Below are 13565 nucleotides of genomic sequence, written 5' to 3'. Positions count from 1 at the left end.
TGAAAATCCTAATGAAAAGTTGGGTAATCCCTGCGACAAGGTTCCTTCGACTCACTTCATTTTACTATAACCGAATACAGGAATATCAGGAAAGAAATTGCAATTGTTTGTTTGATTTATTTGTATAAATAATCGGAAGAAAATCTTTTCTTTATCGTTGAAGAAAAAAAAAACTTCACTCGAAGATGCAACATTAAGTCGATATCTGTTGAAAGAATACATCGAAGTGAAAGGCTCTTAGATATTTCAAGGGTACTTTACATTCTATTTTGCAACAACAATTTCAAACCTTTATAGGTTTATTTACCTGTACAAATATATACAATATATATATATATGTTTCTCGAAATATATACGTGAAAGTTCGAAATTTTTGTATTGCTATCGTTTGATCGAAATTGCTATCGTTCTTGATCGTGTCATGAATCTTATTTAAAGACGAAATCTAACAAATATAGTCTTTTTAAATTGTAAAGCTTCCTCGAAATACTTAGGTATCTTGCACTTCGACAGGAGAAAATTCAGGATTCCGCGTTCCCGTTATTAAGTTATCTGAGTTTCTTACGATATTTCAGATTTACTTAGCAGCATTCACACTGGCGCGCTCCGGCGCGCCGCGACGCAGCGTCTATCGTGGTTGTAATTCCGTAGAAATAGAGATTAATTTGCAGAAATTCCGACCACGTTATCCTAAGCTCATGGGATTCACGAAGATTACGCCGAAAATGAATGTGGTATAGCATCGGTAATCTCCGCAACACGAGACACACTCTATCCCTTAGTACTTATATCGAGATTCGTTTTATTAACTTCTCATAGACAAACTAAGTGGATTTTTCATGCGCAAATTTTTATTTCTCTCGAACAAAAATTCTAATATTTGACTTCTTTCGTTTGAAATCTTTCGTCGTACCACAAAATTTTTACTGAATTTTTTATCATCGATCGCTTTCAGAATAGCAAAAAAATTAGGCTTGGGCATAATTGAGTCGATTAATTTAAATGTCTGACTACGTACGGCTAAATTCACTCCAATTGATAATCTGTTTGTTCGATAAAAACTTGATGGAAAAGAAATACGGAAGAGCTGAGGATTTTACGATTATTTCGAACTCTGAAACTAATATTCTTTTATTCTTCCTTGAACTTTAGCGATAAATCGGAGATACTCCTCCAAGTTTTCTGCCCGTTAAGAAACATCGAGTATTTTTCAGCGAGTTTATTTTGCACCGTAATGTTCGATTCTTTCTAGAGATATAGGTAAAAGAAGGAGTACATTCCCTTTGAAGATTGATTTATCGAGAAACGTATAGCCGAACCACTGTTATATTTCCAATATTCAATGGAACACGTTCCGTAAAATACATCGCCAATGAATCACGTTCCATTAGCAACGTTCCTTTAACTCACGTTCATCCAATTGATCCTTAACGCGGGATACGCGGAATTCGCCTCATGAATAGACTCGAGTTCATGCAGAACAGAGTTTTCCTTGTAACGTGCGAGATCCTTCGTGAATTGATCGAGAATGTATTGCCTAACATGAAATTGAGAAATTGTTACACGAAAGATGAAATGTCAGGCAAAATAATTCAGAATTGATTGTAATTCGTTAAGTTGTGTTTACGAACCAATTATTTTAGTTGAAATTTCTATTCGCTAATTTTCGATACGCGTGATATTCATTTTTCATGTATTTCACCACTGTTGAATTTTCTATTTTTATCGCTGAAATATTATATTTATCACATTATCATTGGAATGGCAGTCATCTATCAATTTGTCGAATGAAATTGTAAATAAAAAAATGCAAGGAAAGTCGGAGAAAAAATTGTCTGATCGACCAAACCTTCGAATACTTTTGTCAACTACTGTATACACGCCAATCGAACAAAAAATCAAACTAATATCTACAAGAAATCAAGGTGATTCAATATCAAGAGTATCTCGGAGGGTTGGACGTCGATGTTTTTCCGGAGAAGCTGAAGGTGTTCCACTTGGTGGCAATAACTCTCGCCTGCAACGAACTCCCGGAGGAAACAATCTTTATCCCGAGAAAAGCCCTTTGCTCTACATTTAAACGACGAATGATAAAACGAAGCTGTTAAGAGGATAGTTCTCTCGGGGCCTCGAAAGAAACCGCTAAAAGAAACGGTCTCCGTTTTCACCGATTCTCCCGAGTACTTATCACCGTTTGTCGACGAACCAAAAAACAGTTACACCACAACAAGCTGTAGACCGAGGGATAAACGTCGTGCCGACGAAAGAGTCGAGTTATTTGCCGATAAATGGATTAGTTGGGTGGGCAACGAACGAAACAAAACTACGCAAAACATCGGCGTCGGAAGAGTTAAAGGTTTAGGCGAGAAAAAAAGTAAAAAATAAAGCCAGAAAATGTTTCAGAAGCGTTGCAAAGCTGGTCGTACTCGTTTTTTCCCTTCCGCGCTAGTTAGTCGATTTGTAGGATTTTTGTTTCGCGCACTTCCGCCTGGGATTACCGCCATTACGTTTCGCGAATGTTTTTCCTAGCTCGCTTTTGTACCAAACACATACGCTAGAATTTCTAAGGGAGGAAAAGGTGACGAGGACAGGGGAGAATACTCCGATCCTCGTGTTTCAAAGCAACGGATATCGTTTAAAGGAAAGAGAAAGATCAGAGTTCTGACATTTAACAGAATCTTTTGGCTAAAGATACTTCCAATATCGTTATCTCTGCATCAAATTAACCCCAAGCGTAGCTCGAAGGCGTTCACCATTCGATGACCATACAAAGATGGTTGAAGCTTTCGAGTTGAAGAAAATTCTAAAGGAAACGTGCTACGTGAGTGCTCGAAGGAAAAGTATCTCTTACAATCTCGAAGATGGCCTCGATTTTTGATAGAGGTCATCCTCTTTCACATCTGAACTTAGTCTGGAATAAAACTCGGCATAAAAATTTCCAGAAATAGAAGCTTGTCCACTTCTCGTGGTAAGCCTACCAAAGGACATTTGATAGTCTTTTTAACTATTCATAGTTCGCTCGAAATTCCCCTCCGGTCGTGTACTTTAGTTAGAGGCAAGTATGGTTGGAGTTAAAAAGGGTGATTTTTAAAACGTTCCTGACACAGAACTGCGGGTTATTTGCGATACACGGTTAATAGTCGGATCAATTAGCGACCAAAAGCGATGAATGAGCTTCTCGTTGATAGCAGAGCCACACGTTGACACGAAAGCGGCGACGTTTCTATTACCTTGGTCTCGCCTGTCGCGACCGTAAACGTCCGGATTGCAGATAGCAACGCCCCTGGAGGAGTTTCCTTCCTTGAGGAAATTGATAACTCCCCGTTGCAGTGGACGCGGCGATTTTTCAACGACAAGAGGACAGTATCTCGCCTACCGTCCTTGCACGGCTGCCGATTAATGCTCGCGTTTCTTCTAATTAATTATGCAAAAGAATGAAACGGAGATGGATAGTAGCGACCTGGATTCTTGAAACCCTATAAATAACACTCGAAAGGGACGAGCGGTTCGAAGTAACGGGAAAAGGGTGGATTTGGTGGAAATTGTTCGTGAAATGAAGATACATGGAGGATAGTGTTTTACTTTACGCCCGATGTGTTTTTTCGATACATACTATTTGAATTTCCCTAGATTACGGTTCTTTCGTGTTATTTCCTAAGAAAAAGAAAATTGGAAATCTCAATTGGGTTTTCTTGTCTAAGGGACATCGACAAAGCCGAAGGCTGACTGTAGTCGTTCGATTTCTCTGCGAGTGTGTTGACTATAGAGAAATAAAACTTTCCGGGATGTCTCGTCACGATTGTACTCCTCGAAATCTTGTTTTCATTTCATGGAGGCATAGCCGCTTTAGGCGAGATGCCTTTGTTCGCCGTTTGATCAGGTTTACGAACAAGAGAATCGACTTTCGTACGCAGAGAGAGAAACACCTCAACGACTAAGTTTTATTACAGCCCTGGATAGCACGAGACATTTTCTTTCTCGACAAGAAGCAGCGCTAATTTCACTCAAAGTACGAATGGTATCAGATGCAGAGCCGAGTTAAATCCTTCGTACTAGCTCCCAGACTTCTAAACGAAACTTCCTAGCTGTAACCAATATGCACAGTACACGTGCATTTATATACATGTTGCTGGCCCTTGACATAGTCCTACATGCGGCCTCTCTTAGTTTGGAAGCATCGATCAGCAATTAGTAAACGAGTTTGCTTCGCCTCTCGGCTCGCAAGAGAACTCGAAGAATTCGCTGTTAGGCGTACGATGGACTCTCAGGATGCAAATTGCCCGTGTCGAGCCATCCAAAACCGCTTTTATCACTTTATCGCGCTATAACAAATGGTAATGATTTAGTAATTATTGCGCTATGGTTTAAAGTATATGTCGGGAAAAAGGACGAAAGATATATTTTGATAATTAATTAGGATTATTTTGTGGGATTTAATAGGAGACGTAAAAGATCGGTTTGCCGATATAATAGGAGGGCACTTGTCCTTCGTACGAAAAGAATAGCAGGATCAGCAGTTTCTAAGTATATTGGCATGGAAAGGTGAATCTTGATCGCGAATTCCGCCCACCGTGGCGAAATCGATATTTAACGAACCACTCTGCTCTGACCGATCGTGTCTGACACATTGAACGTCGATTGATTTCCAGGTGCTATATTCACTCATGACCAAAAGGATAGCAGTACAGAGTTGGCCTTCAAGTATGCCGTGTACAAGATCAACAAGGAAAGGCTTATCCTGCCGAAGACGACGCTGGAGTACGATATACAATACGTGCCAAAAGATGACTCCTTCCACGCGTCGAAGAAGGGTGAGTGATCCATCGATTAAATATCTTTTTACATCGATACGTGTATAAATTCTGATTTCTAAATTGTAAGTTTCCATAGTAAGCAATAGAGTAATGTGTGCTTATGTTTCTTTGTAATTCATTAGTAAGTAATTACTTTGTAAGTAATTAGAATATTTCAGGATCTGAAATAAAACGGTTTATGTAATTTTTCGTTGAAATGCTCTGCCCATTATGGATTATCTTATTCAACTTGTAGTATACATTTTTCCATAGTAAAATTTAATATCGACTTCCACGTTGATCCTCCTACTCGTCGGCATTGCTTTGTATCTCGTTACTTAAGGACGACAAAATTCAAAACGCCGGAGGAATGGATAGGAAGAGATATTAAAGGCAACGTGAAAATTGTTTCCAAGCGTAAGCCGATGCCTTCAGGAAAATTTATCACCACAGCGTTATAATAAGTTGACCAAAGGTAATAGCTTTGGTCGTGGCGTCGTTATTAACGTTGCATGCAAGTTATTTTACTTCTATCGACTGGAAAATTTATATTATCGATAATTAATTTTGCGGTATATTTTATAGACCAATGTCTCTTTTAAGAAAAACTTTATCTTTTTCAACTATTTAACTTCTTTCCGATTGTGATTCGTGTAATAAAAACCAAAGTCGAAATCATGTTGGAGCATAGCAATAAAAAGGAATTGTAAGATATATAGCCCTATTTCGCGTAATTATTACGACGGCACATGCATCTATTCAGTCTTGGTTTACGATGACATCGGATTTACATCTTGTGAGTCTAGTCTTTTCCAGGAAGGAGATGTTATCTGTGACTTTGTTGCACTGATAAATATCAAGGTATCAATAAATCAGGGTATCAAACGTGATAGATCGAATAAAAGGGACATTCCGCCGTTGTAGACCTTTGGAAAATCCACGGTGAAATTTAGTATTTACCGGGTAATCCGTCAGCTGTGCCGTTTTCATCGCGCTACGTGTCCCACGTAAATGTAGTCTCTGTAGAAAATCAGATCAATGGATTTACTCTTTTTCTTTCGACTAAATCGTCTACCGTCCCGTGCAGCAAACAGATGGATCAAGTTCCAGATCGATGTACTCAACGTATCCTGTCTACTATTGACTCGATTTCGCTCTAGTCGAATTATTTCATTCTGATTTTCCTTTGTGTAGCAAAATAGTAGCCATTGGTTAGTATTCTGTGTGTTTCCCCTCTTGTTTCTTTAAAAATTGAATTTTGAAATGTGAAAAATAAGAAACGTAAGATACAATATAGAAACATTAGCTGTTTCTAAAATTGAAAATCGTTGACAAAGCAATTCCGGACTTCTTCGGTCAACCAGAAGATCTAACATACGGATTATCTGTACAAAGTACTAGTTGGTCCATGGCCACAAGCCAGCAAACGCTTGTTCCACAATAGCCGTGACTTTTCTTTCGATATCGACAATGACTGTTGTGGAAGCCCTCTTTCAGCATCATAGATTCTAATCACCTTTCAACTTTGGCAACATCACGAAATACCTTCGGCTCTGCCGTATTATCGGTCTGTTTTCGATGACGATAAAAATATAATTTTCTTATCCAAATTTTATCTTTCAATTATCGGTCTAAAAAATCCGTTACCAAAACTAAATCCGATTAGCATGTAAAAATGTTTCCAAGCGAAACAGTGCCATGCTCGTTGAGTTATTGTTCGACAGCTGATTTCCTGTTCATCCAGGTTTATGAGTCTTTCTTTACTGTCGACAATGAGTCCTCTTGCAAAATTTCCAGTAACTTTACAAAATCGCCATCACCAATCTATTTTCGATAACGATAAACACATATTCTCTTTAACTTAATGCGAAATCCGAGCATCATTGGAAACGGTATCGAGGTTAAAACCTTCTCACGTGAGAAATCTGTCGAAACGAAACGGTGTCATATTCGAAGTTACTGCTCGAAGATTCCCCCGACAGTTGGTTTTCCATTCACCGGGTTCGAGCTCTTCCGCTTACGAGGTCTTTTATCGTTTCATCCGCCTCTTTTAAACGACATCACTTCGAGCTCGGTATCGCTAAAGACAGGCCTGGAGATACGGTTTTCCACAAAACCGCTTGTAAGGCTCTCGAGAACAAGCGAACAACGCCGCGCCGACCTGCTACGGCCACGGTTGTATGCATGCAAATGCGCACACCTGCCGCCGAGATGAAGCTTGTAGAACCGTTTGTTTCGCGTAAAACGTTATCTGCTCCTGGCCGTGGGCGTTTTTATGTTTTTACGGTTATGTGCATACGTGCTGGTAAACGGTGACCGGTTATCGGTAGCAGAACCGATACACTTCGCACTGAGGACGAGTCGAATTCGCTGGTCTATTCGATCGTCGTGCCTCGGTGGCGGTGTTATTAGAAAATTACGGAAAATCGAGTCTCGCTCAACGAATTTCAAGTAGCTCGAGGAATACGCGTGAAATTGATGATTATTGTAAGAAACGAATATCGTTAGAAGGAGATTCAACAAATCAATCGATTTAAGAAAGAGAAATCTGCTGGCTATGTACTTATACCACTATAGCTGTTCTCCAACACTGGAGGAATTTTTATTGAAACGAACTTTCCACAAGTACTAGTCTTATCTCGATATATCTGATACATACAATACAACTTCTTATCTGTCCTCTAATATTTCAATATTTAAGATTTTGCGTTACGAGAAAAATATAGTTCCAAGGAAGAAATTTAAAGGACCTAACAGAAGGGTTCTAATAAAAAAGGGCACAAGGTTGCTAGGTTGACTTACCGACAAGTCTCGAATAAGATAAAGCAATAAGAAACATTTTGACAATGGGGTTAGATAGGACCATTTTACATTTTACGAGAGACGAGTATCTTTTCTTAAGATAAGTTCTCAGATTGTAAACGCACAATTAGATTTTGATACAAAGAGGAAGTTACGTATACAGACAAATGGTAACGAACGTAGTACAATGAACGGTTGGATAGAGCAGAAGAAAGCGGGACTCGGTACAACGTCACGTCTTGTCACGTGTTCGAGAGCATCTCTTGAAGTCTCTGTTCTCGATGCCTTGCACGAATAAAGACCCTCCATGGTTGCTTCTCAATCTTCAATCTTCCGCACGGAGCCTTCTCGGCCGTGAACATGTATATTCGCATCCTCTTCTAAGAGAAACTCGACCGTGAACCATTTTACGTAACTTATGCGCATCTATAGTGTCTTATAAATATGCCGTTGGAACCGTGGAGAACTGAGTTTCTGGCGCGCATGTAATTTCCTCTTTGAGAAGCTCTGGTATATTGCAAAGGAATATTTTTTAACTTTCACTTTCTCTTTCTTTTCGCAAGACGTTTTACGCTCGATACTAAACAGATGTGCTACAAGCCCAGGCACATTTTCCAAGAGTCATATACAGTCTCCCCGAAAAGTACGTTAATTATCATTTATTTAAACTTTTACCAGGAGCGTTATCTTACTTTCAGGGGCGATTATATCTTGTCGGTAACTCATCCGCACACAAGTTGACAACGCCTGTAGGGAAGATCCCGTACGGTTGCTAATGTTCCCGGGTCACGTTCGCATGCCCATTTCAAAAAAAAAAAAAAACGCGCTAAGAACGAAATGAAATGGAAGTGCGAAACCATCGCTTTCAAATTTTCGTTGTTGTTGTCAGTCAGCTCTCGCCGTGAACGCATACGGAGGCTAAGTCAACCTCGAAACAACCGCGAATTTAGTGTAAATAAATCAGTCAAACACAAGCATTTAGTAGTTTTCCTCTTGTGTGAAATGGTCCTTCGAGAAGGTTTTTATTAGTCGGTAAATATGTCACAAAATTCGATACGAGTCAACAACGAGCATAGCCGTATGTAGAATCCTATAAACATTGGTAATCTCTGTTAAACCATCGCTTAAATGAAGAACATATTTTTTTCTTTCTTTAACGTTGAAACAGTCGAGTAATTAGCTTTTCTTCTGTTTCGTTTCTTCGTGAAAAATATACTTTCGACTGTTCTCTCGTTGGTTCGAGGCAAAGGCATTTCACGACCGGAAGCTAGCAGTCGCGCCACCGCGAAATCTGCAAATAATGGAGCCTACGGCTACTCTCAAAGGTTCGAGGCTGGGATTAAACCGAGCGGATTTGGCGATCGTATTTCAAAGCCGGGTCAACGACGTTCGTGCAGCCGCTGCTCTTTTCGCGATTTAAGCTTCGCTCTGAACAGCATCTGCGACCCTGTCGCGGCGGAATCGTGCTATCGCCGATGCTATTCCGCTTCGTAATTCTCTATATATACTGGTTACTCGAAAATCAACACCTGAATCCTATAATTCGGTCAACGATTTCTAGATTTCAACAGTTTTAGCTTCAGATTAATATAAGTTCGTACGATGTTAAACGAAGGGTGTGAAAGATACAGTATCGAGAACAGATCAGTGAATTTTATGTTTTAACAACGTCATTTTGTTTAACAACGATTTTTAGTTTCAATCTTTTCTGTAACTTGTAATTCGTGGTACGTTTACCAAAAAAAAGGGGGTGATTTTAGAAGAAAAAAGCTTTTCGTTTTCTCACGTTGCCGCTATGTTGCTCTTTTATCGTAACGCAAACCACAGGGAACGAACGGGCGACTATAGTATCGTTTTTCTTTGGATTTTGTTTCCTTTCCTTTTATCAGCAAACTTAACTTAAACATCACAAAAGATGCTATTTTCGTTTCTTTTTCCCTTGCGAAAATTTTTACCGAAAGTCGATGTTCATTTCTCAATTCTTTTCTCTTTGATTAATTACAATTCTCTTTCGAATCTTTTTAAGAAATTTGTAACAAACGATATTCCAAAACTGGGTTGATAATCTGATGTTATGTCGACGAGGATCAATATTAAGAATCAGACTCCGATAAAGTCAAGTCCACTGATATCAAATTCCCATCGAACTAGTTCGACTTGGATTTGTGACTTCGACAATTTTGGCATCTAGCATTCTTGTTATCAAAATTTACTTCCGCTATGGCACTCGACGACGTGCATGGAGAAATCGCTTTATCGACAATTTTCGAATTCATCTTGTGTGCACTCTTGCTCCGAATGGATACGTCTCTTTCGTCAGTTGATTTCACTGGGTATACAAGGAGAAGATAAGCGGAGGGCGAAGAAAGGATGAACAGAGCGAACTTGCAGATCAGGTACAAAAGGAAGGGAATGTTTGCTCTTTGCGCCAACTCACCCGTATGTCTTCAGGCTGTGGAAAATAAATTTTTCTTCTAGCGTAATGAAAATCACTGATTTTTAAGCTTTTCTAGATTTGTAATACTTTAGAGAATTTTCACATTTTTGGAGATTTAAGTGATATCTTCATATAGTTCTCATTGTGATTTCTTTGGTACAAATTCTATACCTTAATCGTAGTACTTTTAGTAACAATTGTATTAAAATTTGAATTTGAATTGTATGAAAATTTGAAACACGAAGCTGTTTCTACCATAACCAGTCAAAATGGCTGGTCTTGAACAGCAGATAAGTAACGTCAACAATTAATAACGTACTACACGAGTACTAAAAAGAAAATTTTAAAGAGCCAGGATGAAGATACCTGAAAGGGAACCAGGATTGAAAACAATCAGTAACGCCATAAAGTTGAAAGACAGACGTCACAGAGACATTGATATAACATTGGAAAAGTAGAGTAGAAAGTTCTCAGATGGTGTGATATTGATTTCACGGCAGGCGAAGAGATTTAACGCACAATTACTCTGATTGAACGAGGTTGCTCTAGTGGTCGGGGGTCGGTCTGGAGAATTGGCGACATCAAAGGACAAACTGGCACTCGCCACCTCGTTAAGGGAGTTGAAAGGAGAGCCAACAAGGGCTGGACACATCCACGGAAAGGATACACGGGTTCCATGCGCGTCTGCAACGGCCGCGAGTCATTGTTATCTGCTTCCAGTATTTCTCGCCGGTTCGTCCGTTTCGAAGTGAACGTTCTCCTCTCTATCGGCCAACTACGTTTCATCTTGGTGAAACTGTGCATTACGAGCGAATTGTTACTTCCAATAAGTCTCATTCTTGATTGAATTTAACGGTGTTTTTAGGGATTTTTATCGCGGTATTTCTGAGCGAACAGTTTGAGTCATTAAGCGGTGTAATTAGGTATATTGAAACAATTTAAAAATATAAGAGAATAACGCAACAAGCTATAACGCGATACGACACAACGCACATATTTCTCTCTTTCTCTATTTGTAGCAAAAAGAGAAAATAGTCATTTTGCTACGGTATCGCATAATAAAACTCAGAAATTACTGGCAAAGTTTGTTAATTTTAAAGTTACATGGCACTCGCTATGCAGATGATTTTACTTGCAAATTAAAAATGTTTTTATTATAAGACTATAGCGAGCATTGTGCATAATTGTTATCGTTTTGATAATAACCTACTGCAAGATTCACCCAAAGACAGTTTGTTATAATTCGCATCGGTTTTCAACTAAGGCTATTCTTACTCTCAAACAAAGAATAGGAAGTGATTCTCATCCACGCAACGACTAGACCGGAACAGACTGAATAGTCGATTGTAACCGATTTACGCTCGAGGAAATTCAGTGAAAAAGATTGTACATCGACATTTTAATGAATCTTCCTTTGTGAAACTGGCATGTAATTTTAACTATAGAATAGCAAGCGACTGACACTGAGTATGATAGACACCCATTTCGTGCTAATTACAATCGCTTCGTATATTTCCGAAGTTATTTTCACGCAATTTCTCGTATTCAACCCATATATACCGTATTTTGAATAAAAATTCTAAAGTATCATTTTCAAAAATTCCTAACGAACTCTATTCTAAGAATCTTCGAATTCATAATTACGTAAAGGTTAGTTAAAGTATTCCCTAAAAAACACTTTGCTATTGCTGCATTTTTGTTTGACAAACATTTCTTCAAGAGAATATTTCTGTGAAGTAGCCCGCCACAATTTCCTATATTCTTCCGGGTTTTAGACAGATTTCTTCACAACGAACCGACGAGGTACCATTTTAAAAGTCCAGAATTAACTGCGTATTCGAGTCCGTCATCTTTTTAAAAATCGAACTAGCTCAGCGTCGAAATGCATAACGCGTCTGGTATCAACCAATCGTAAATCGATCCTCGTCAATGGCCACGAGTCACCTGTTACGCTACGAATAATATCGAGCGTGGATTTATCGCTTGGCCTTTAATTCCTGTTCAATCAAACTGGCCGCGAGCTTTTGACGCAGTGCGAATTTTCTTCGTAGTAGAAAATCAACGACGCTGTTCGTCGGAAAGAAAGAAGGGAGGAAAAAAGAAGCGGGTGCAACGTCCGAGAAACGTTGGAAACTTGAAAAGTTTCGATATTCTTGCGGTTCTCTTGGTAAAATACGACTGTCGATTTTGCAAGTTGTACCGACGTTACTGGGAAAAAGAAGGGAATATAACCGATAGCCAGTGACCAAGCATAGTGTCTGAGTTTCTCCAGACTATATGATGCTTCTTTCGTTTCTGTACCTCAGCCAAACATAAATTCGCTAAACCTCGAATATATTCACTTATTTTGAAAGGAATTTACGATCGTTGATCTGATTTCAATTGTTTTGTATTCATATATACAACAAGGACGAGAAGATGTAACTCGCAGTAGAATAAACTGGAATTGATCAGACAAGTAAAATTCAACCTCGAAGAAGGAAAGACTATCTCAGCTTCTATTTTCCACCTAAAACCTCGTAAATTCTTCGAGTTTAGCGTAACCTTTGAGACGTTGAATTTCCCACAGCATCCTGCTTTCTGATGGTTTTATTCGGTTCAAAGAGAAAGTTAGAAGGTCAACGAATGGAAAACGAAGCTCCGACGAAACACGGGTGAACATTTGTCGATACCAGCGGCGCACGCATGACGCGATTTGTTAAGCAGATTAAGGTCTTTCCCTTTTGTCGTTGATCGGGTCGTCGTACAAAAGTTTTCAGATTTTTAACTTCTTTTTCTATTCCCTTTCAATACTTTACCTTGAAAGCAATATTACCTTTTCTTTTTAAACGATTTTATTTCTTCAACTTTCCCAATATTGATAATAGAAATATCTATACATATGACTTCCTTTCGGACTTTTTTTAGCTCTAAATCTATAAAGCTTTCATTTTTTAATTTTATTAAATTTATCATTAACCTAGAAGCTTTTAAAAAATCATTCCACTTTGTTCATTTTTGGCTTCTGCAAAAATTTCTCGCTCTATATGCTTCAAACTGCAGCATATTGAATTGGTTCAACAACATATTGGAGTTTAAAATTGTACTTTCATAGAAGACAGAATATACTTACTGTATCATTCACCTGTGGTCTTTACATCCACAAAAATTTTCTGTCTAAGTACTCGAACGTTTTCGTAAACCGCTCTCTGTCACAGAATAAATAATTTGCAATACTCTGGCAGATGAAAAATGAAAAATTGAATATTTTTCCTATCAAGTCGTCTTACCAAAAGCCATGACTATCCAATCCTTGGTGACTGGGGAGATCGATGCTCATGCCATTTAATTGCCGCCCCCCTTAACTATCCCTGCGTCGTTTCTACCCTCCAAGGTGACCTGAACCTGTCGTCGATGATGTAATTACCAGGGGCAGCGGTTAAAGGCAAATTAACCGGAAGTTTATCCTCTGACCCTAAGCCCTGCGGGTTAATTAGCTGGTCCGAATTAAGAGACGACTGAGTGGATCCGTACCTTGAGAAAAATATATCAAA

General features: G+C 38.9%; 1 protein-coding gene across 9 annotated transcripts in view; it reads left to right on the top strand.

The window, feature by feature from the left end:
- LOC117155869 (glutamate receptor ionotropic, kainate 2) overlaps positions 1-13565 on the top strand; it is a 115169-nt gene that overhangs the window by 31249 nt on the left and 70355 nt on the right. For all 9 annotated transcript variants that reach the window (XM_076620944.1, XM_033332334.2, XM_033332342.2 and 6 more), the window contains exon 3: positions 4650-4811. In XM_076620944.1, coding sequence (XP_076477059.1) covers positions 4650-4811 — 162 coding nt within the window. The remainder of the gene's footprint in view (positions 1-4649; positions 4812-13565) is intronic.

The sequence above is a fragment of the Bombus vancouverensis genome, chromosome 8 (assembly GCF_051014615.1).
Source record: "Bombus vancouverensis nearcticus chromosome 8, iyBomVanc1_principal, whole genome shotgun sequence".
Classification (NCBI taxonomy): domain Eukaryota; kingdom Metazoa; phylum Arthropoda; class Insecta; order Hymenoptera; family Apidae; genus Bombus; species Bombus vancouverensis.
The sequence above is the reverse complement of the archived record's forward strand: the minus strand, read 5'-3'. Positions and strand labels throughout refer to the sequence as shown.